General features: G+C 42.2%; 1 protein-coding gene across 2 annotated transcripts in view; it reads right to left on the bottom strand.

The window, feature by feature from the left end:
* LPGAT1 (lysophosphatidylglycerol acyltransferase 1) overlaps positions 1–24,171 on the bottom strand; it is a 166,863-nt gene that overhangs the window by 38,788 nt on the left and 103,904 nt on the right. For both annotated transcript variants that reach the window (XM_077485736.1, XM_077485737.1), the window contains exons 3-5: positions 20,293–20,411; positions 9,063–9,158; positions 2,951–3,224 (exon numbers count right to left, since the gene is read on the bottom strand). In XM_077485736.1, the coding sequence (XP_077341862.1) occupies positions 2,951–3,224; positions 9,063–9,158; positions 20,293–20,411 (489 nt within the window). The remainder of the gene's footprint in view (positions 1–2,950; positions 3,225–9,062; positions 9,159–20,292; positions 20,412–24,171) is intronic.

Here is a 24,171-nt window from a genome sequence, read left to right on the forward strand (position 1 = left end):
GGAGGAAAATCCTATTTTTCTGTCCGTCTGCAGAGCGGATCGGACGAACACGGACAGACTGTCCGTGCTCATCCGATCCCCATAGAGGAGAGCGGAGAGCTGACAGGGCGGTCCCTGCACAGTGTGCGGAGACCGCCCTGTCCACCGCCGGCTTAGCGGGGACAGAGGAGCGATCGGATCATCATGGGGCGGATCATTACTGATCCGCCCCGTGTGAAAGAGGCATAAGGCTCCTTTCACACTGAGGCAGTTTTCAGGCATTTTAGTGCTAGAAATAGCGCCTGAAAACTACCTCCTATGCCATCCGAATGTGAAAGCCTGAGTCCTTTCACACTGGAGCGTTGCGCTTGCAGGATATTAGAAAAGGTCGTGCAAGCAGCATCTTTGGGGCGGTTTAGGTGTATACAGCGCTCCCAAAATGCCCTGCCCATTGAAATGAATGCTTTGCTTTAACTGACAAATGCGGGATCATGTGTAATTGCACACAAACAAAACTGATGTCCTTTTTGTTCCCACAAATAGAGCTTTCTTTTGGTGGTATTTGATCACCTCTGCGGTGTTTATTTTTTGCACTATAAACTTTCTGCTATAATACATAACCAAAAAAAAAAGTATTCATCAGTTTAGGCCAATATGTATTCTTCTACATATTTTTGGTAAAAATAGGCATATATTGATTGGTTTGCGCAAAAAGGGACTTAATTTTTATTTTATTTTTTACTGGTAATGATCTGCGATTTTTAGCGGGACTGCGACATTACAGCAGACAAATCTGACCCCAAGTGACACTTTTTGGGAACCAGCGACACCAATACAGTGATCAGTGCAAAAATGCACTGATCATTGTATAAATTACACAGGCAGGTAAGGGGTTAACACTAGGGGTGATCAAAGGGTTAACTGTTTCCTCACAGTGTGTGTTGTGTGGGGGATGGGCTCACTGGGACAACACAGATCGCCGTTCCCAATTACTAGGAACTGCTAATCTAAGTGTTGTGTCATGTCAGAATGGGGATCTGCCTTGTTTACATATGCAGAGCCCCGTTCTGCCTCTATGTGGACCGATCGCGGGTTGCCGGCAGACAGAGTGCACCTGGCCTGCCCATGCACTCCCCCAGCATGCAGTGGGCGCACACCCACAGTATCTCATGCACAAAACCAAGTACAGGTACATCATTTTGTGCAGCTGGGCCTCCCTGCCACAGTATATGTGCGGTGGGCGGTCTGGAAATGGTTAAAGCATGAACACCACAGTGCTTGTGCTGTGTAATTTGCCCCCCTGCATCACCTAAAATACATGGGTGCCACCCCCCCCCCCTTTAAATTGACCAAGGTTTATCATGGCTGCTAAGCCCTGACACTGGTCATTTTACATGCCTCCGTCATCCGCAGCCCTGCTCTGTCCTCCTTTGAATAATTCTAAACATTTTGTTTTGTACACCTCAGCTTGTACAAGAGCGGTGTGAACAGCAAGGTTTGACAAAGCTTTTGCAGAGCTTTCAGCTTTGTTGAAGCTTTGAGGATCCTTTCACACAAGCGCTCCATTTGTTTCATAATTTCAATCACACTTTCCTTTTTTTTTTTACATCCGCCACCAATGCAAAAACTGACCATTTTTCCTTTTACGCCTGTTCCATTCTTTAACGTCAGAACAGGGCTTTGATCCATTCCAAAAAAACTATGTTGATGGAAGCAGATGTAAATGGATGATCGTCTGTTTTTCCATAGAGATGCATTGATGACGGTTTTACATCCGTCAACAGAAGGATAGAAGACGGAAAAATGGGGTGCCCATGTGAAAGATGCTTTAAAGTACCATTTTAGCTCCAGTTTGTAAATGGTTCACACAGATCCTAATGGGAGTGCTAATTGCTACTTTAAACAAGCTGCTAGCGGGCTTCAGCATTTCCTGAAGCTTGCTGAAAGCCTACTGAAGCCTGTTAGCAGCATGCTTAATTAAAGTGGCAATCAGCACTCCCATTAGGATCTGTGTTTAACATTTACAAACTGGAGCCAAATATTACTCTAAATGCTTAAATAAAGATTGCTGAAAGCTCTGAAATGTTTTGTAAAAGCTTGTTGTTCACACCGCTCTTTTTCAAGACAATGCCCGTGTGAAACAGATTTTAGGAAGTTCCTTAACTTCTGCTAGAAACCAGCAATGTTTCAAAAAGTGGCAAGGACATGGCAACAATAGGATTTACAGAAAATTTTCCTGGAGAACATTAACACATCATGTATAAGCTAAGTATTGCTGGCCATATACAGTTACATTCAACAAACTTTCCATTGCATATGTATCAAGAGATACCACTGACCGTTTATTTTTTTTGTAAACCGGGAATGGCAGCAAGAGGTCTTGATTCATTCATTTTTGCGATAAAAGGTGGCTGAAAGCTACTGGGATTGCTAACATACTGTGTTTATTATGATCAGAATTATAGCTGGAAATAAGCAAACTGTTAAATGGTTGTAAACCTCAAGACATGAAACAAAACTTCTATAGTGTGTACTTGTCTCAATTAAGAACACTAAGTGCCATTTCTGTCTGCTGCTTTGTTCCTCTTCTATCAGCATGAATCACTTCTGACAAGTTTTCCTGACACAAAGGAAAAATTTTGACAGGGAGGGACCTCCAATGATTGACAGCCTCAGCTCTGTTTCTGTGTGCTGTGTGAAGGGAGGGGGGTGTCCATTCCCTCCAATCAGCTCCGAGAGCTCTCCTCACTGAACTCTGCAGTGTGTAACTTCAGCTCTCCGCCTTTTTTTCTGACAACTCAGACAAGCTTTATGATTCAGCACTTTGAACAGATGTAGAGAAGAGAAGACCTCAAACAGGTACAACTTATGTAGGAGGATTTGTTTCATCTCTGTATATCACCTGAGGCCAGTCATTTCACTGGATATATAGAAGGGATTACAACCACTTTATGTTGGCTTTAAGCCTTACCAACTACTGGAGAGTGCCCTCCCTTCAGCGTCCCGTTCTGTTGCTGCGCAAGCAACGTCTTCAGAATAACATGCGTAGCTCCCAATCTTGGCAGGGTGACATGCTTAAGAAATGGCAGGTTGTTCTTCTTGGCGTACAGCTGGCTTGTTTCCCTTCTTTTCCTGAGAAATCCTCCTTCTGGGAATAAAATTATCCACTTTCTATCTCGACTCCTGTAGTACTTCTCAAGGTGGTCCTTGAGGAAGATCAGCTGCTGGTCCCGGTAAGCTTTACCCTAGAAGGACGAGACAGATGGGACAGATTAGGGGGCTGAACTCCATAGTGTGTACATGTCTCCTGATAGAAGCCAGTACAATGTAAGAAACCAATTTAGATTTCCATTACATCATTCTGCTGCTCCACTCCTTTAGAAAGCAGATAAAGCCCTTGTATGTCCTCTACCCTCTAGTAAATTAAATAGCCAGACGTATATGTGGACCTTGAGGTCAGGTGTTTTCAGTGAAGGCTACTGTTATTACTACAGTATATAAAGGCATAACAGTGAACTTTCAACCTTGTTTGGAAGAAGGCCATTTTCTGTGCCAGCATGACCGTGCCCCTTTGCTCAATAAAGACCTGGTTTGAGGCGTTTGGTATGGAGGAACTTGAGTGTCCTTACAGGGACCCAACCCACCTGAACATCTTTGGAATGAATAGCAAGCCAGGTTTGATTGTCCAAAAAGAATACCTCACTTATGCCAATTTGGTTGAATGGGCATAGATTCCCACAGACGCACTCAAAAATCTTATGGAAAGCCATATGATTGGAGAGTAGTGGAGGTTGTCCTATCCCCAAAGTCGAGGGAGGGAGCTTAAAATGGCAATAGCAGGAATACAGGCCTAGCAAATCAGCACAGAAATCTCAACTAAAATTCCCCAAGTGATAGAAGAGTCAGGTGCCTTAAAAGCGCATTTCCACTTTTGAAGTCAAATTTGGGAAAACCCCACCGGGTTTGGGATCATCTTTGGGATGATTATTCGGAACAGGCTTTGGCTGACTGCAAACTACTCTGCCCACACAGACTGGTGACACATCGACTTAACATACAGCTCAAGAAACCCTTTTCTTAGGACAGGCAGGGATCAAATCTAGTTTGAGATGTGTCAGCATAATACAGTGTTAAAGACAAAGCAAAGACTCTTCTAAGACAGGCTATACACAACTCGAACGGTGTATGGGCAGGTCAAATGTACCAAGTTGATCGATCAACTTAAGTACAACCAGCCTGCTGGCTTTTACCTGCAATTATCCCTAGCGGCTGCTACAGCTGCTAGCAATAATCACCGTCTTTCTATGATGGGGCCGTCTTCCCCCACCGATGGTAGACAATGGATTGGCAGGAGGAACTCCCCTGCCAACACTCTCATCCTGGTTGCAGGAAAAACATTTCTTCCATGTATGGCCGGCCTAAATAAGCTTTAAAGTAGTTCTAAAGGAAGAAGGTTTTTACCTTAAAGCGGAGTTCCAACGACATAGCACTTTTTATAAAAAATCCTTCCATTAGCAGCATAGTCTTCTAATGCAGCACTCCTTTGTCTTCAGCGCTATAGTTTAGATCATATATAAAAACGTAACTCATATTTCCTCCTCTTGTACATTGTACATGTGTGGCCCGGGAGCAAGTCTGCTTGAGTGCCCCTATAGCAAAATGCTTGCTATTGGGGGCACTCGTGGGGGGACCCAGGACCACCAGCAGGGTACCCAAAAAGAATGGATTGCGGCTGCTCTGTGCAAAGCCAATGCACGGGGCAGGCAAGTACAACATGTTTGCTTTTTTTTTACCTTTACGGTCCTTTCACACACATGGATCGTTCATTTCATCAGTTCATCTGTTTTTCATCAGTTTCTTTTTTTATTTATTTATTTATTTTTTAACATCCACTACCAATGCAAAAACGGATGAAAAACTGACCATTTGTCAGTTTACATCTGTTTTTCATTCGATCCGTTTTTTTTTGACGGATGAAAAATAAGGCTTTCATGCGTTCAAAAAAAAAAAAAAACAGATGTTGACGGAGGCAGATAAAAATAGATGATCATCCGTTGTTGTCCATTTTTCCATAGGGATGCATTGATGTCTGTTTTTCATCTGTCAATGTATGGATGAAAAATTAAACGTTCCTTATGTGTGAAAGGGGCCTTAGAATCACTTTAAAATGTTGCCTTGCCTTTGGCTTTACCAATGTTACACATTGTTTTTTCCAACAAGCAGTGTAGGCACCTTTTCTTTTATCCATTTCCTAGTGGTCATATGACTGAGCAGCTGTGTGTTCTGACGCTGCAGCTGGTGGGGGGAAATAAATCAAAAACAAAAAAAAACAGACATGGGGCAGAGTACGGGCACCAATGGGGTGACATTCCTGCTCTGGGAATTTCTTAATGTTGCCGGCTCTTGCAGCAACTGCACAGGACTTGTAACCTGTGCGGTCATGTGACTGCCAGGGCCTCCCCAGCACTGCATGGATGAAATGTTTGCTTAGTTTAGGGGTGCAGGGATAAGGTGCATTACTTATACTATCCATTGGTCCAGCACTAATCTCATCTGCATGAAGCTCTGAGCAATCCCTCTGCATCATCATGCACAGTGCAGGGAAATTGATGTGGAGGGACCCATCATGTGGTGTGAAGTGATCAGTCGCATGGAAAGAGTGACCCTGAAATAAGGTAAGTGGTGCACCTTACTTCCGCATTCCTAGGCTAAATGAGTATTTAACCCTTGCAGCATGGGGAGGCCCAAATGCAAGGTTAGATTGCCTAATACCCAGGGTGCAACTTTAAAAGTTATGCTGTGATTAGGAGACAGTAATAAATATAAAATTACTTATTTCAGGTATTTACTGCCCTCAAGCTGCTTACAATACAAGATCCTTATCGCACATGCATACATACACATTCTAGGGCCAATTTAGATAAGAGCCAATTGACCTACCAGCATGTCTTTGGAGTGTGGTGGGAAACCAGAATACCTGGAGGCAAGTAAGAGTTATCCCAATTTGGCTGCAAAAGTGGAAATACAACAATTACCAAAAACTGAAATATAAGTTTTTGGAGGACTGGCCTTTTAACAACTGTGTAGGAAGATTTTTTTTATTCTGTTGGAAAATGTTTGCTTTTATACTTGCAAAAATGTAGTGGTATTTTGCCGTTTTCATGCAATTTAAAGCGGAGTTCCACCCAAAAATTTAACTTCAGCTTCCTCTCCACCCCCCCCCCCCCACGTGTCACATTTGGAACCTTTCGGGGGGGAGGGGGGAAAGGGGAAGTGTTTTTGACAGGTACACTTACCCACTTCCGGGAGACAGCGCCATCCCTTGGAAGTTTGGCCCCCTCCTCCCCCTTAAGTTGCGCCAGTTAGAAAACTCCACATGCATGCGATGTAGGGAAACCGGCTGTGAAGCCAAAGAATGGCAGTGGCAGCAGCATCTGAAAGCTGTTGGGAAAATCAGTTGGGGTGCTGACATTGCGGGCTCCCTGGACAGGTAAGTGTCCATATATTTAAACTCAGCAGCTACAGTAATTGTAGCTGCTGACAATTTTTTTTTTCCCAGGTGCAACGCTTCTTTAAATACCTTTGTGGAAGTTGACCAAATCTTAATTGGATCAGACAAAAAAAAAATTGCTTTGTCTATGACCCACGTCAGAGCCATCTTAACCATATCCCTTTCTTTCCTTTTTGAAGAGAACACCTCCCCCCTCCAAGAATGCCGCTGTGCAGATATATATATATAGATATATACACAAACTACTCCCGCATCCCAGCACGAGGCTTGTGGGATTTTTGCATAATTAATACATTTACTTCTTCAAGCATAAAATGCATAGGGAATATTAGCAACGCTACACTAATTACTGACCTTAAAGCTAGCAACAACCTTGAAAATAGCCATGTTTGCAAACCACTTCTGGGTGGACAGAGATTAAAAATAAATAGGAAAATATTGTTTAAGGATAAGCTGACACTTTACTAAAATGGGTCAATTTAAAAAGAGTTTTCTGCTTTGAAGTTTTTTCCCTCTTTGTCAGACACGTTCCAGATCTCTGTTCTTGGCGGAGGATGTGAGACAAGAAAATGTCCCGTTCAATGGATTGCAAGAGGCAACTTTATGTGAGAAGTTTAGATAAAGCAAAAACATTTCCAAAAGAGGAAAACATGGACTGTGGTTTTATACAACAGCTCCAATCACAAAAAGAAAAAACTGCCTAAAATGAAGAAAGAATCAATCCTGAATACCTGCAAAATCTCTACTACTTCCCCATAATGCTCATTGGTTCTATCAGTGTGCGCCAGCTTATAAAGGTGAACCCCAGACAAACCATGGAATAAGTCTGCCACCGCTTATATGGCAGGGCAGAAATGCAGATTTTTCTCTTCTGCAATGCTGTAACATTCACATGTTTCCTCATGGCTCGCTGAGAGGTCAAGCCAGCTGCCAATCCAGGCATCTGGGTGGATCCCAACAGTAAAGTTGGGATCTATCCAGAGCCTGGACTGGTTGAAAATGGGTCACAGGAGTGCAGAACAATCTTCACTCTTATGATCACCAGAGGTACAGCCAAAATAGGTTTGGCTAGACTTCTTTAAATGATTCACTAAATGATGAAAGTTCATTAAAGTCCTGAAAGTCTCCAAAGTTGCCTATAAAAAAAAAAAAAAAAAAAAAAAAAACCACACAAACACCACTAAGGATGAGCCGAACACCCCCCCGGTTCGGTTCGCACCAGAACCTGCGAACAGACCTAAACGTTGTGTGAACTTTAGAACCCTATTAAAGTCTATGGGACTCGAACGTTCACAATCTAAAGTTACTGTCCTAAAAAGTGTTTGGGGACCTGTGTCCTGCCCCAGGGGACATTTATCAATGCAAAAAAAAGTTTTAAAAAACGGCAGTTTTTTCAGGAGCAGTGATTTTAATGATGATTAAAGTGAAACAATAAAAGTGTACTATTTCTTTAAATTTTTCATACGCGGGGGGTGTCTATAGTATGCCTGTGAAGGGGCGCATGTTTCTGGTGCTTAGAACTGTCCCTGCACAAAGTGTCATTTCTGCAGAAAAAAAGTCATTTAAAAATCACTTGCGGCAATAATGAATTGTCGGCTCCCGTAATACAGAGAACACTCATTGAATGTCATTGATAAAAAAAAAATAAAAAATAAAGTGCGGGGTTCCCCCAAATTCAATTACCAGGCCCTTCAGGTCTGGTTTGGATATTAAGGGGAATTCTGCATCAAATAAAATAAAAATAAAATAAAAATAAAAATTGCCGTGGGGGGCCCCCTTAAAATCCATACCAGACCCTTTATCTGAGCACGCAACCTGGCAGGCCGCAGGAAAAGAGGGGGGGGACGAGAGCGTCACTGAACAGGCAATGTTCGAGTCGAGCAAGAGTTCGACTCGAACTCAAAGCTCATCCCTAAACACCACCAGTCTTTGGCTTCCGAGCATAAAGAAGGAAACTTGAAGTATCCTTACCATCCTTTAGTCTTTGATAATTGGTTACTTTAGGAAGCCTTGGGCTGGGAACATTAACCATTTTTTAGTCTTGCTTCTTTTAGTAGTTAAAAATAGGATTCTTGACTAAAGCCAGCTAAATGCGGAACTTCATGAGCTTACTATCCTATGTTTTTTGCATGGAATGGGTGGAGGCCTCCCTGCATAAGGAATTAAGGGTTCAAAATTTCTTCAACATTTGGGAATCTCATTTAAACCTTGCCCACAGAAACCCAACAATCTGAGAACATACCATTGCATATGTTAAAAGGATTGCAGTACAGACACCTAGCCAATGATGCTCCAATTAACATCCCGCGCCTCTCTTAAATTGAACTACATGCTAATCCAAAAAGTGAGGCCTCCCCCATACCCTTTGCTTGCTACTTACTAGTACGACCACCATCCTTCAAATATTTATTAAAGAACACCACTAGACCCAGCACGGCTAGGTCTCGCTCAACTTATACCAACATACAGTATATTGTATTTCTTGATTTAACTTCGTTGGCCAAATGTTGCGGCCATTATTCTTGGTAATGGCATTCTCATAATAAAATAGAATTAAAAAATATGAGCTTACCTGTCGGATAAAAAAGTCTCCATGTACAAGGGACACAATACCAAAATTGGTATATTTAAATATATGGTCCATAAGCCACATCATCTGCCGAACCACCTGCAATGGTAAAATAATGTACATTATACCAACGCTCTACTCCTGGAGACAACTAAAGAAACAAGCATATATGGATGTTCTGTAAACAGGGAATCCAAGCACACAAAATGACATTCCTTCCAGACTTTATTATGTCTGTCTGGAGGGGAATAATGACAATTTCTAGCACTGACACTTAGATACATGAGGCACACTGCCATGCTTAGATAAATCCTAAAGCCAGATCTCCCCGTTGCCCCAATTGCATTGTGGCATATTTGTTTTCATTTCGTCTTGTTACAACCTTTGCTGCAGGGCAATGAGCACCAACCATGGATCTAATGGAAGGGCGTCCATATACAAGTGGTGCTTGCTGTCCGACCATGCCATGAGTGTAAAGTGAACACATCATTAGGATTTGGTGAGCTCCATGCCTGCTGTCTGGATCAGCACTGAAATCCCATCTATTTTACAACCGGCTAAGACTGTGGAAAGTCAGGTTTCCAAATGATGCCAAATTATAATTATTAAGTATTTGCAGCATTTTAGAGCTTTTGGGAATGGATGGCTATGTGGAGACTAAATATAAATGTGCTTAAAGGGCAACTCCACTTTCATGGCTTATACAATTACCGAGAGCAGGGAGGGGGTTATATATTGACTGAGGACAGCCCATGGGCATAGCCAGGTGTTTTTTCTTCTGCCTAGTCCTACTCCTGAAGAGGCGATATAACCCAATGGTCAAGATTAAGGAGGCGCTGTGTCTGTCAATGAACGAAAGAGAAAAAACTATTTAAGACATTAGATTGACCGAGCTTAGTTAACTCTAATGAATGGTATATAACAGGGGAAGGCAACCTGGGGCCCTCCATCTGTTGTGGAACTACATTTCCCATGAGGTATTGCATGGCTGGCAGTTACAATTACTTCCAGAGGCATGATGGGACTTGTAGTTCTGTAACAGCTGAAGGGCCCCAGGTTGCCTACCCCTGGTATATAGCATCTGGAGAGCTACCGAAGATGCAAAAATTTTCAGTTGTTATTTCCGGATAAAGAGTGTTGATCTTCCGGACACCTCTTCTGTGGCTTTCCATCTCGTACGGCGATGACAGGAGGATGCCTCACTCAGAGAACGCCTTGTAGTCTTTGAAAAGAATACAAGAAAATTTCTTAACAGACGAGGCGCAGAGCAAGCAACTCTATCATCAATGTACAAAACAGGAAATCACACGAGTGGCATCTAGAGGCTCAAAGTTCACACTGTATGTAGCACATAATAAAACTGGGAATTTTACCATCTCCAGCACCCCTCCAGACATTAGATACCAATCATTGGGAGGCAACTAAACTGGCCAATTATAGTTTTCACAGATCATTTTTTTATTTTATTTTTTTATTTTTTTTATTTTTTTACTGAGGTTCCACTTGCAACAAAATGTTGTGTATCCATTTAATGGTATGTGGAGGAGGACTAATTGTGCAGCAGGGGTATGAAGCATATTTGACAGCCAAACCAGGCTGTAATCAAGCCCTAGATATCTACAGTAGCAACATGCTTGGCTGTTCCTCCAGCTACCAGATTTCAACTCCACCTAAAATGAGAAAATGTAAAGCATCGCCCTTTATGTATGAAGTGCATAACCAACTTCTTCTGTTGCTGTACTAGTGTGAATGGTGTAAAGAAGGCAACATCATTTTCCTTCGTTAGGCACATCATACAGAACAAGGAGAGCAATGGCCTCCATGTTCTACAGAGGAACACTGGCAAGGCAAGAAGCAACTAGAAAAACAAGAAAAACTAGGAGGCGCACCCCAAATGAAAATTCTGGTGCCAAAACCGAAAATTCAGTATCCCCTTGGCCAAAACCGAAATAGACGGTTTTGAAAATTGTATTTTTTTTTATTTTATTTTTTTACAAATAACTATTATATTTGACTTTTGAATATGACTTTGTTGGCCAATATCAACAGCCTTTGAAGCAGTGTTAAAAATATGGCTTGTTGTATTTTTGGTGCATATTTTGTCATTAAAAAAAAAATAAAAAAAATAAAAAATGCACCTCCCCACTGAAATGCATTGAAAACATGGCAAGAATGCATCAAAAATGTACCAGTGTTGCGTTTTTGATGCATTTTTTGAGCCACATGACCAATGAACAACACTAGAAGAACAGCAAAATTGCAGTTAAATTACGGAAAAAATGCGAGCGTTTTCGGCAGCCATTGGCCCTTTTTATTTTGCTTTCAGCACAACACTGAAAAAAACTCATTTTCAGCTGATCATTTTCTGTGGACGAAAGATCGATGCATCGCCCCAAAAACAAAAAACAAAAAAAAAAAAACTGTAAAAAATCCCCATATTCTCCTACATAACATGTTACATTTGGGCCTTGATTTACAGTTTGTTTCATATTTAAAAGAAACTATTTGTGACTAAAGAGGCTGGACTCCTGTGTACATAACTCATCCTTGCTGGTTGGAGGTCGCCAGTTCTGGAGCCATTTAGTATTTCTCAATACTTTCAAGTAGCCGCTGAATGACAGAGGGACGTAGGGTCACACTCTAATGCAATTATGTACGTTTAAGGGAGAGCTAAAAATACACGCAAGGACAAATTGCTTACAAGGACGAGGGTCCTGCTGATTCTTTAGGAATGACACGCAGAAATAGGAAATTCCCTTTAAGGCCTCATGCACGCTGGACATTATAATAACGTTATAAAAACGCCAGCAGCTTTGTAGCGAGGTTTTTTTTTTTACTTTTTTCAAAGTTTTTGCAATAGCGTCTTTCTGCGTTAGCGCTTTGTTTTTTTAAGAAATTTTTTTTCCCCCAATGGCTCAAAAACTAAAAAAAAAAAAAAAAAAAAAAAAAAAACTAAAAAACACGCTGGTGAGCGATGTTTTTGAGGGTTTATCGACATTTAGGCCTCATGCACACGGACGTTTTTACAGCCACTTTTTTTAGCTTTTTTTGCAGCTTAAAAACGGCTGTCCATGTTAGTCTATGGCTTCATGCCCACCTAGGCGTTTTTGAGCTGCAAATGGCATAGGCGTTTTTAACCTGTAAAAAAAACCCAGGACCAGTGCGTTCCGTGGCGTGGAGCTAGAGCTGTAAAAACGCGAATCGCGGGAAAACGCGCAAAAACGCGCATAAACGCGCAACATATTTTCTTTGTTTTCTGAGTGCTATAGCCAAGAGATGTGTTTTTTTAAAAACGCTACTTAACGCTAAAAAACGCGCAAAAACGCCAATGCAAAACGCGGTAAAAATCACGTTTTTAACAACGATTTTTCCAGGCATCGGAGCTAGCTTTGCAGCCAGTTTTTTAAAACGTCCGTGTGCATGAGCACTTATCAGCGTTAGAGCATTTTTACAGCTGAAAAACGTCTCTCAGAACCCACTAGTTTTGGGGTTTTTTTACTGCTCAAAACTGCTGATAACAGCCTGTGTGAGCATGGACACATAGGATAACATGAGAGTTTAATGACTGTAGGAAAAAACGTCTATAGCCAAAAACAGCTGCTGTAAAAACGTCATAAACGTCCAGTGTGCATGAGGCCCAAGGGTCATTCATATTTTAGGAGAAGCGCTCATTGCTTTATTATCATAGTCATGAGTTCTACATCTTCATTCTCAGGTGCCCCTTAGGCTTCATGCACACTGCCGTTAAAACAATGTTATGTTATAAAAATGCCAGTAGCTTTGCAGTGAGTCTTTCAACTTTTTAATGTTTCTGCAATAACGTTTATTAGAGTTTTTAGCGTTTATTTTTTTTTTCAATGGATTGAAAGTGTTGGTGAGCCACATTTTGGTGTTATTTGTGGTCAGAAAAACAACTCCTGAATGTGATTTTATGGCGTTCAGAAAACAGCCCATAAACTCCACTGCTGATAAGCATCCAAAAATGTCCATGTGTGCATGGAAACAGGATAACAGGAGGAGAGTTTATGGGCGGTCAAAAAAAAATAAATATATACCGTATATACTCGAGTATAGGCCGACCCGAATATAAGCCGAGGCCCCCAATTTACCCCCAAAAAAACTGGCAAACTTATTGACTCGTGTATAAGCCGAGGGTGAGACATGCCTGTCCATCCCTGTGTGTGTGTCCGTCCCTGTGTGTGTGTGTGTCCATCCATCCATCCATCCCTGTGTGTGTGTGTCTCCATCCATCCATCCATCCCTGTGTGTGTGTGTCCATGTGTGTGTGTCCGTGTGTGTGTGTCCGTGTGTGTGTGTCCGTGTGTGTGTGTCCGTGTGTGTGTGTCCGTGTGTGTGTGTCCGTGTGTGTGTGTCCGTGTGTGTGTGTCCGTGTGTGTGTGTCCGTGTGTGTGTCCAGCCTACCTGTGTCCCGAGCCTCCGTCCCGTGCCTTGCCTCCTTGCCTCCGTCCCGTGCCGTGCCTTGCCTCCTTGCCTCCGTCCCGTGCCGTGCCTTGCCTCCTTGCCTCCGTCCCGTGTCGTGTCTTGCCTCCGTCCCGTCCCGTGCCGTGCCTTGCCTCCGTCCCGTGCCTTGCCAGGATCGCCTCGGCGGCCATTCTAAAATTCAAAAGCCCCGCCTCCGCCTCCGCCTGTGATAGGCGGAACACTGAATTTCCCAGCAGCCTGTGTTCCGCCTATCACCGATATCGTCTCATCCTCGTACTACGGACGAGGATGAGACGATGTCCGTGATAGGCGGAACACAGGCTGCTGGGAAATTCAGTGTTCCGCCTATCACAGGCGGAGAAGGAGGCGCGGCTTTCAAATTGTAGTATGTCCGCCGTCTGTCTGCTCGATACGCTGATCGAGCAGTCAGACGGCGATGACTCGAGTATAAGCCGAGGGGGGCACTTTCAGCCTCAAAAAAGAGGCTGAAAATCTCGGCTTATACTCGAGTATATACGGTATACAAAAAAATGCCCAAACTCTCAAAAATGTCTGTTTATGAGCTTCAGTGTGCATGGAGCCTTAATGTTATAAAAAAAATAAAAAAATAAAAAACACCCTTCATGACCAGGCCGTTTTTGGCCATACAGCATTGCGTTTAACTGATAATTGCACGGTCATGCAATGATGTACACACAAAGTTTACGTCCTTTTAATTACCCACAAATAGAGCTGTCTTTTGATGGTTTTCGATCACCAATTTTGCAATTTGTTTTGCGCTATAAACCCCAAAAAAAGAAATTTTTCCAAGTAACTTAAATAAACACGTATTCTGCTACATATTTTGGTAAAAAAAAAAAAACCCAATAAGCATAAATTGATTCGTTTGCAAAAAAAAGTATATAGCGTCTACAAATGATGGGTATATATACTGTAATTTTTATAGATAATTTTTTTTTTTTTATACTCGTAATGACAGTAAATCAGCGATATTAAGTGGGAGTGATATTGCAGCACACAATCTGAAACGGATACTGAGAACCAGTGGCACCAATACAGTGACTAGTGCTGAAAATATGCACCGTCACTGTACTGGTGACACTGGCTGGGAAGGGGTTAAACATCAATGTCGATCAAAGGGGTAAATGTGTGCCTAAGCAGTGTTTTTGTGTTTACCATGTGGTGCTTTTTCCTAACTCCAGGGATAACACAAACAGATCAGACGAATGATTGTTTTTTTTTGCATGCTAGTCTGATATAGAAAATTAAGCGGTTACTAAACTTTCATAAATTTTTGTATGGCCAAATAAAAATTTGGAAGCAATGTCATGTGGTGCATTTGTATTGTATTTTCGCACGACAACTGTACTGACTGAACGAAAATCGTTCAATCTGTATCGTACGAGAAAAACGTTTGTGCATGTCCCATCAGATAATTTTGCATGAAATGTTGCGATTGGCTCTCAAAAGTTGTGTACTAACAATCAGATTATAATATAGACGCTTTGGAAGTGGATTTTGCGTATGATTTTCGGATTGTGTGTACGGGCCTTAAAGCTGGCCATACATAGATAGAAAATCATTTAAAAATAACGTTTGATAAAGATCTGTCGAACGACTATTAATGACATCATTGTATTCAATTGTTTTCCACACTTGACATACCGATCGTTGACATAAATTGCAAACTTTTTGTTGATCAATGCACATGGGCTGTACGTTTTTTCAAACTATTTACGGTCGATTTTCCTACTAATGTTTAGAAAATGGTTCATTTATGCAACAAAAATTCCGACATGACGGATCTTTCTTTCGAGAATGGAAATGCGCCCACAAACCTTTCTAAAGTCAAATGACTGGGTTTATCGAAACGCTTTTTCGAGCGATTGTTTATCCACTTATGGCCAGCTTAAGGGATGTGCTATATTTTATTTCCTGCTTTGCAAGGAAACAAAATCCATCACATCCCGGCTGACTCGACAGAGCTCTGCCTTATTTACATAGGCAGAGCTGTGTTTCAGTCCTTCTCGTTGTCGATCAGTGGGTCCCAGTAGATCACCACTGGCGGCACCCGCTGATCAGTATGTGTTGCATCTAATCACAGCACAAGCTGCGTGCTTCCCCCGGCCCCCCAGAAGTGCCGAATCACTTACTAGGTATGTGATCCAGCACAGGAGAGCTACTTTGCCGCCGTATAATATATAATGTGGTCGGCAAGTGAATATCCACCAAAATTACCTCTTTTTTTGTATGTTTTTTTCTTCTCATTTATATAGAAAAAAATAAATGAAAATAAACAAAGTGGTGATCAAATACCCCCAAAATAAATCTCCATTTGTGTGAAAAAATAAAAGTTGAATAGCATATAGCATTTCATGACAACACAACAGCCAGTTAAAAGAATGCAGCTCTGAAGAGCAAAAAAAAACAGCCTGGTCATAAAGGGGGTAAAACCTTCCAGAGTGGAGGTGGTTAAAGATTAATTCCGGGTAAAACAAATATTGTCCAAATAACAGAGGTGTATTTTTACTTGAATCTTGGTGTGCTTAGCGTATTTATTGCAGACCCGTCCAGTATAGAGTGTGAGACTATCCCTCTGTGCAGAAGCTTCCCATATTAAAGACCGGTTACTAGCTCTCTTGCCTTTTGCAGGGTCTCTCCCAAAGCTCTTCTCTCCAACAGACTATTGTGCAGCACAGTGATGTCATCACTACTACTTTTACAAGGTAATAATAGAAATTGTGACTTACCTGTAGTAAATAACTTAACTTTACGTTCAGTAGAGAGTTGGAATTTATAGACCACAAGTCATTTGCTGCTACCTTCAGGTGGTTGCACAGTGGCAAAGACTTTTGCTAGGACCACCCTTGGAATGAACCCATATAATTCCACCAATTTCCTAAGGGTCTGGGTTTTTTTCAGCATGCAGAAATGAGAGCGATTCTTGAGACTTGTTGATTGACATTCTCAAGAGCACCAACACAAAATAGGGCTGAAGCATTCAGATGGAATTTTTCTGAGAAAACATGGTCTTCTAAGACGGATTTCTGGTCCCTCTTCAGGTGTGTGGAGCACTTGGCATTAGTCTGGCAAATACACATGACGGCAATGGCCAGATGCAGGGCAGGACCTGCAAGAGCAAATTGAGGCCTTTAAGAGGTCTTGAGAATACCCATCAACATAATCCTTAAAGGAAGGAACGCCCTCAATAGGAACTAAGGTTTTTATTAGGAGAACCAAAATCGCAGGGTCCACTACAGGATTAGACTTTTCCCAAATCCTTTTCCTTAGAAGAAATAACAGCAAAAAGCCAAGGAGGAGTATAAACTGTTTCAGGTCAGAACCAGTCCTCAAAGCACACAATATGTCTTTCCAGTCTGATTAACCACAGGGGTCCGTTTTTTCTGTGGAGCATTAGGTGCCATTTGGCAAAAACTAGTGTGCATTGCATCAATTCTGCATCTGGAAAATCCTCTGCTGCCTCCAATACAAAGTCAATGTCCTCAATACTTTACTCCAGAACATCTTTAGGAAAAGGAGGTTTCTCGTTTGATTCCAGAACAGGGTCAGGGGGAAAGAAACACCCTCTGTTTTTACCCACATCAATACTGGGCACTTTTGCCCCCTTCCTTCTAAGGCTAATTTTCAGCTTTCAGCGCTCTCGCATGGTCAATGACAAATGCGCAGTCATGCTACGCTGTACCAAAAATACATTTTTATCATTTTCGCACAAATAGAGCTTTCTTTTGGTGGCATTTATTCACTTTTTTTTTTGTGATAAGCGAAAAAAGTGGAAATTTGGAGAGGAAAAAAAAAAAAAAAAAATCTATATTTTTGTTATTCTATTTTAAAAAGAAATGCAATAAAAATTGAATTTTGTTATAAATTTAAGCCAAAATGTATTCTGCTTCTTCATACTCCCTGATCACCAGCTGGCTGCAGTGATGCGCTCTCCTCACGACAACTAATGTGTGAGGAGAGGAGCCGATCGTCTAGCAACCGGCTCGGTGTTTAGATCGCATGACGGCCTGCAATCAGGAGGGCCAATCACAGAGCCCTCCTGCTGATCTAAGATGCGCAGTGTCCGGGCGAGCGCATAGTGATCACACCGCTGTGCGGGATCCCCCCTCCCTCTGAGAGACGTTCCTGAACGTCCACTCAGGAGAGCGTGCCTATCCGGCCGTACATATGCAGTGGCCGAGTGGGAAGTGGTTAATGTAAACTATTAGGCAATTTGGTTATTTTGCAAGGTGGCAAATGTTCTGGGAAATCCTGTTTACAATGTGCATTGCCCTTCCATGTGCACCTTGCTGCAAAGGCCGGTTATAGATTGGGGTGGTTGCCACTTTTTTTGTACAGTTGGATGAATTGGGTGTAGGGATGCATTGGATGTCTTTGCACTATTGCTGGGCATCATGTGCGTCCCTGTGTCTATAAGGAACGGTGGGCTCCCTCCAGGCATACCTGCCCTTAATCTATTCATTCTTATATGTGCTCCTACTATGGGAGGCTCTGGAAATTTAGCGTTATGACCGCAGCATATACAGAGGTCCTTTTGCGTGGGCACTGCGACTTATACATACTGTATATTTGAAAATGTGTGCAAACAAAACCTTCTGTTTTAAATGTAAACTGTTAAGGCCAATTCAGTTGGTTTGCAAGTGTGCTGGGAAATCCTTGGTTTGCCATGGAAAAAGACGACATGCAGCATTTCTGGTCTTTGCAAAACCAAAGGTTCTAGAAGTGAGAGAAATTTTCTTTTGTCAGATGGGCCATTCCTGAATGGGAGCCAGAGTCAGATGATAGAAATGGTGTCAATAGAAGACATTGTTTCTGGACAAGGAAACAACCATCACCTTGAGCGGTGTTCTGCGTTTCCTGTATGCCGTTTGTAGTACACATCCTATTAGAATGTCTTGTCCAAACAACCTTGTGCCTGCGATCCACCATTGTTAGTGAGGAAATCCCCAGTGGGGTTTTCATTGGTTCAGGAGGGGTAGAATACTTTTGCATGTCTGGAGAAGGAGCTGCTATAACCCAGGTGCTAAGTTTCTGTGGCTGTGAGAATGCAACAACGTAATGGGCGAGTTCTTCACTGAAGAAGAGCGATCAATGTCATCTGGGAGGCATGACAGTTACCTCATCCTTCTGAAACAAAGTCCAGATAGGAAGAAAAAACACCAATTTTAAAAAGGGCTTCCTGAAAAACGTTAGACACAAAATGGCAGGGGGTGCCTCAAACAAAGCGAGCATCCAAATCTTCTGCCCACTAAATGCCATGCGCCTTGCAGATAGTGTTTAAAGCAAGAAACCAATTCCATATACAAGGAAACCTTGTTTTACCTTATCTACGAAACTGGGCCTATAAAAGGTCCAGGCTTTGTCCATACCCCATAAGGGGTCTTCAGGGTCTGGGAAAGTTAATGTGCCTTTACACGCACATGAACTTTAATGGCATCCCATTCTTGGTCCATAGGGTTCAATATTAAGGTAGCAGTATAGCAGCCACAATCTTTGAATACCAGTCCTGTGACCTGTACTGTACAATTGGGATAACTAGGTCTTTAAAAGGTTATTTGGTGCACACAAGGTGTATTCATACATCTTTTGTCGCATTGAGGAATATATATGTTGAACTTTTTCCTGAAGCTTTAAATTGCCACAAGCAATCTTTTCCAGTACCACCCAATAGGCACTATATAACCAAAAGTATTGGGGCACTTGACTTTACACACACATGAACTTTAATGGCATCCCAGTCTTAGTCTGTAGGGTTTAATATTGAGTGGGTCCACCCTTTGCAGCTATAACAGCTTCAACTCCTCTGGGAAGACTGTCTACAAGGTTTAAAAGTGCATATATGGGAATGTTTAACATTCTTCCAGAAACGCATTTGTGAGGTCAGGCACTGAGGAGGATGAGAAGGCCTGGCTCGCAAGTCTGCGCTCCAATTCATCAGGACTCTGTGCAGGCCAGTCAAGTTCCTCCAACTCAAATTCACTCATCCATGTCTTTAAGGACCTTGCTTTGGCCACTGGTCCAAACCATTTGGTGAAAGGGGGGGGGGGGGGATTATGGTGTGGGGTTGTTTTTCAGGGGTTGGGCTTGGCCCCTTAGTTCCAGTGAAGGGAACTCTTAAGGTGTCAGCATAACAAGACAATTTCATGCTCCCAGTTTTGTGGGAACAGTTTGGGGATGGCCCCTTCCTGTTCTAACATGACCACACACCAGTGCACAAAGCGAGGTCCATAAAGGACATGGATGAGTGAGTTCGGGGTGGAGGAACTTGACTGGCCTGTACCGAGTCCTGACCTCAACCTGATAGAACAGCTTTAGGATGAATTAGAGAGGAGACTGTCAGCCAGGCTCTCTATTTCAGCATTAGTGCCTGACCTCACAAATACGCTTCTGGAAGAATGGTCAGACATTCCCATAGACACACTCCTAAACCTTGTGGACAGCCTTCCCAGAAGAGTTGAAGCTGTTATAGCTGCAAAGGGTGGGCCAATTCAATATTGAACTCTACAGACTAAGACACCATTAAAGTTCATGTGCGTGTAAAGGCAGGCATCCCAATACTTTTGGAAATAAAGTGTACATTTAAAAAAAAAAAAAATAGATAAATTGCACAGATCCAAACGCAGTTCATTGCTCAGACAGGTCTATGAAGAAAGTTAGATCTTCATTAATAACTCTTTATGTAAGCACAAAGAACTTCATACTGAACATCACTGATTAGAAAGGAACTTCTCCCCACCACACAATCACTTTCCATAAAGAGACATCATACCAGGCTTTTGTCCTGTAAGCACATCATTAACGTGCAGACGTCTCCTGTCGCTTGATGGTTCACCAGCATGACGGCTTCATCTTCTGTGATCGTGTGGACATCGTCACCCCATTCAACAACTGCAATCACAAGAAAATCCCGCCATTAGCTCGTTACTGCTAAGAGAAATGCTTGAAATAAAGACTTTGAAAAAGGACGCCTCCTACAAGCGACATAATTAGGGTTGAAAGAATAGAACAGGTGAGTGCACTTTCTTGCCCGTTCAACACTTAGCAGCCTGTATTCTGAATTACCATAGAGCATTAGCTAAGCAGGGAACCAACGTTTAGAGAATGATTGTAGAAAAGTAATAAAATGTCGGAATACTGATCAAATAATCCACTCTCCACTAATTCACAGTTCAAAGTACTATGACAAAAATGAAAGGAAAATACAAAGCAATTTCTTTTCTACACACACAATTCGATCTTTATATTAGACATGCCAATCAATTACTTTTAAGGTCACGTCACTATCAGCTAAGTAGCAGAGATTTATAGCAACAAGACATTTCTCTACTGCTAAAGCTGCCAATTCTGTAGCTCACCCAACAACGGAGCTACAACTTGCTTGGAGTTAAAAACACCTCAGGGCTCTCACTGCAATTCATGCTTTCCTACTAGACTGCATGATTCTGGCCAAAATGAGAATAACTTTACTGCTTTTTTTTATTCATTAAAGTGAAATTTTCTCTCAAAAATTATAATTTGAACGGCCGCTGCACAAATACAGCGCAACATAAAATAATGCAACAACCACCGTTTTATTCTCTAGGGTCTCTACTAAAAAAATATACATAATGTTCGGGGGTTCAAAGTAATTTTCTAGCAAATGTCAGAAAAAGGTTTAGTGTTTAAAGAGGAAGTAAACCCTGATGAGTTTACTTCCTCTGATTCCCTGCAACGGTCAAGTATAATGGACTACTATGAATCGTATAGTAGTCTATTATGTGTCTCTTACCTGACATAGGAGCCAGCGATGTCACCGCTGTCTCCTGTAATCCAGAGCATCCATCTTTTCGGTGGGTCTCGCTGCTGCACCGCTGTCATTCGATGAAGCCGCGATGACTTCACTCCCGCGCATGCGCACGGGAGCCGCCACTCGCAGCATATCGCCGTTGACAGCGGTGCGCTCAGTGCGCCTGCACGCCGCATGCGCCGTAGACAGCAGTGGCTGTCTTTTGGCAAATATCTTCTAAACCGTATAGGTTTAGGAGATATTTCTTGGACCTACAGGTAAGCCTTAATCTAAGCTTACCTGTAGGTCAAAGTGGATGGTAAGGGTTTACAACCACTTTAGTATTTTTTGCTAGAAAAAATTTTTTTCAGTATTTTTTGCTAGAAAATTACTTCTAACCCCCAAAACATACAATTTTTTTTTTTTTTAAAGCAGAAAACCCTGGGAAATAAAATGGTGATCATGACAATTTTTTATGTTATACGATTTTTGCCCAGCAGTTTTGCAAAGTTTTTTTTGGGAAAAATACACTTTAATGAAATAAAAAAACAAAACACTGTTTGAGGCTTGTAAATTACAAATTTTCAATAAAAATATTTTGGGGGGGGGGGGGGGGGGGGGGGAATTACCCCAATTTCTTTTGTAGAATGTATAAGATGATGTTATTAAGCAGAGTAAATAGATACCCAACATGTCACAATTTAAAATTGCACATGCTCGTGGAACAGCAACAAAATTTGGTACTTAAAACTCTCCATTGGCGACGCTTTAAAAGCCTTTACAGGTTACCCATTTAGAGTTGCAAAGCAGATTTAGCACTAGAATTATTGCTCTCGCTCTAACAGTAGCAGCGAAAACCAATTGGTTTTCAATTATTGTTTTCACCACACCTCACCAGTTCTCACATTCACACTAGGGGTGCTTGGAGCTCGCCCCGGACGCCTGCCTGTGATGATCGCCGCCCTATACATGCCCTCTCGGCTCCCGACACCGATGCTCTGGGGTGGCCTGGGGTCTTTGGCGCCCTGCCTTCCAGTGCACACATATTTGTAAGCCATTTTTGTCTTATACGGATTTTTGGGGGGCTTTATCCATCCCCCCCTACCCTGATTTAATATACTTACCTATAAATATTTTCCTATTGCAGATATCTTACATGTCTGCTCCTGAAGAGCGGTTTAAAGCCGCGAAACGCGTCGAGCTACTGATGTATGAACTACATAACCATCATGATATGTGTTATACTTCTTCCAACATATTTGGGTTTTTGAGCCTATTGACAGTGCAGATGCTATTATCTTAACATTTGTATCCAACTATGAGTATGGTGGTCCCCTTTATTTTACTCTGAATATTAATGGTTGTAAATATGTTATTATCAATTATTGCCAGGTTGCAGATTGACACCATGTTATGGGTGCATTTTTGTATACATGGAATGAATTGTATGTAAACTTGTTTTTCACGCATTATTAAATCCTTATTTTCCACCATTTTACTCATTTTTGTCATCCTGAGCTTCATTTAAAGTCCCACTTTTTTCTTTTTGCATCACCGCCGCCCCCTGCCGCGGTGAAGCTTTTATTTACAGATGATAGGGATGGAGGCACATGACTTTACCCAGCCATGGCTTCACTCAAAGTCCCAAGTTCCCCAATTGCCCCCTTTTTTTATTATTCAATTGCTTGGTAACACAAATTACTAATCAGCCAAAAATATCTCTACAAATTTACAGAGATAGAAAAAGTCGAAAAAAGAGAAAATATCCAGTGAGCGGCAGTTGTGTGGACGAAAACGCCTCGTTGATGTCAGGAGAAAGGTTTGAGAGGATAGAAAGGAATCAGTAACTCAAATAACCACTTGTTACAACTAAAGTATGCAGAAATGTCATCTCTGAATGCACAACACATGGAACTTTGAAGCAGAAGACTATACCGGGTGCAGCGGTAGAGGGTGGCTCAACCTCGAGGTCTGAACCATGGCAAGTGCCTAGAAGTCTTCTGGCGAGCACAGAAATACAAACTTCTGTTTATTGGCCTTTGGAGGATACATTTGTGGCAAATAAAGCCCCTGGCAGCACCGGCAAAATTCCCCAGAACATCATGAAAGCCTACAAACTGCATAGACAGGGCCCTAGTGCTTTAAAGCAAGCTTGCTTAGCAACTAGACAATGCCCATATTCCTGAGCCTACTGCAAGCATTCCATAAGCTCCCCATGTCAAGTATGTGGCCACCATACAGGTGCACACACACTTTGTCAATATGCGTGTTCATCATGTGTCCATCACTATGGCATTTCCAGCAACCGTACTCGTGTTGCATTAAGAGTAAGGATAGTCTCCGGAGTATTATTGAAATGTGGGGAATCAAACTGATGCACAATGGTAATGCAGCGGCACACGTGATCACACAGAACAATGTACAGAGATGCACTTAGTGTTTTGACCAGGAAATGGTCCGTCATTAGCAGAAATTTGACGAATGTACTTCAACAGTAATCTCATCAGCATCACTTTACACAGATTTCACATTTACTAATGGACATATGACCTTGGCTGAAGACCCTTTCCTGCCAGGGAGAGGAGGCTAAAGGGTGTGGGGGCCACAGACCCCAGTGGGGAAGCCTTTTTACTGAAGGCCGGCATATAGACAGCTTATACATGAGGGCCTATGGAAAGGATGCATTTACAGAGGATCGAGCTTCAGAGCAGGGGACTCAAACTGGTGGCCCTCCAGCCGCAAAACTTTAAGTCCAAACATGCCTCTGCCTATGGGAGTCATGCTTGTAACAGTCAGCCTTGCAACGCATCATGGGACTTGTAGTTCTGCAACAGCTGGAAAGCCGCCAGTTTGAGACCCCTGTTTCAGCAGATGGGAACATTG

Source organism: Lithobates pipiens, unplaced genomic scaffold (genome assembly GCF_037356315.1).
Source record: "Lithobates pipiens isolate NorthernLeopardFrog02 unplaced genomic scaffold, aLitPip1_a1.2 Scaffold_18, whole genome shotgun sequence".
Taxonomy (NCBI): Eukaryota; Metazoa; Chordata; class Amphibia; order Anura; family Ranidae; genus Lithobates; species Lithobates pipiens.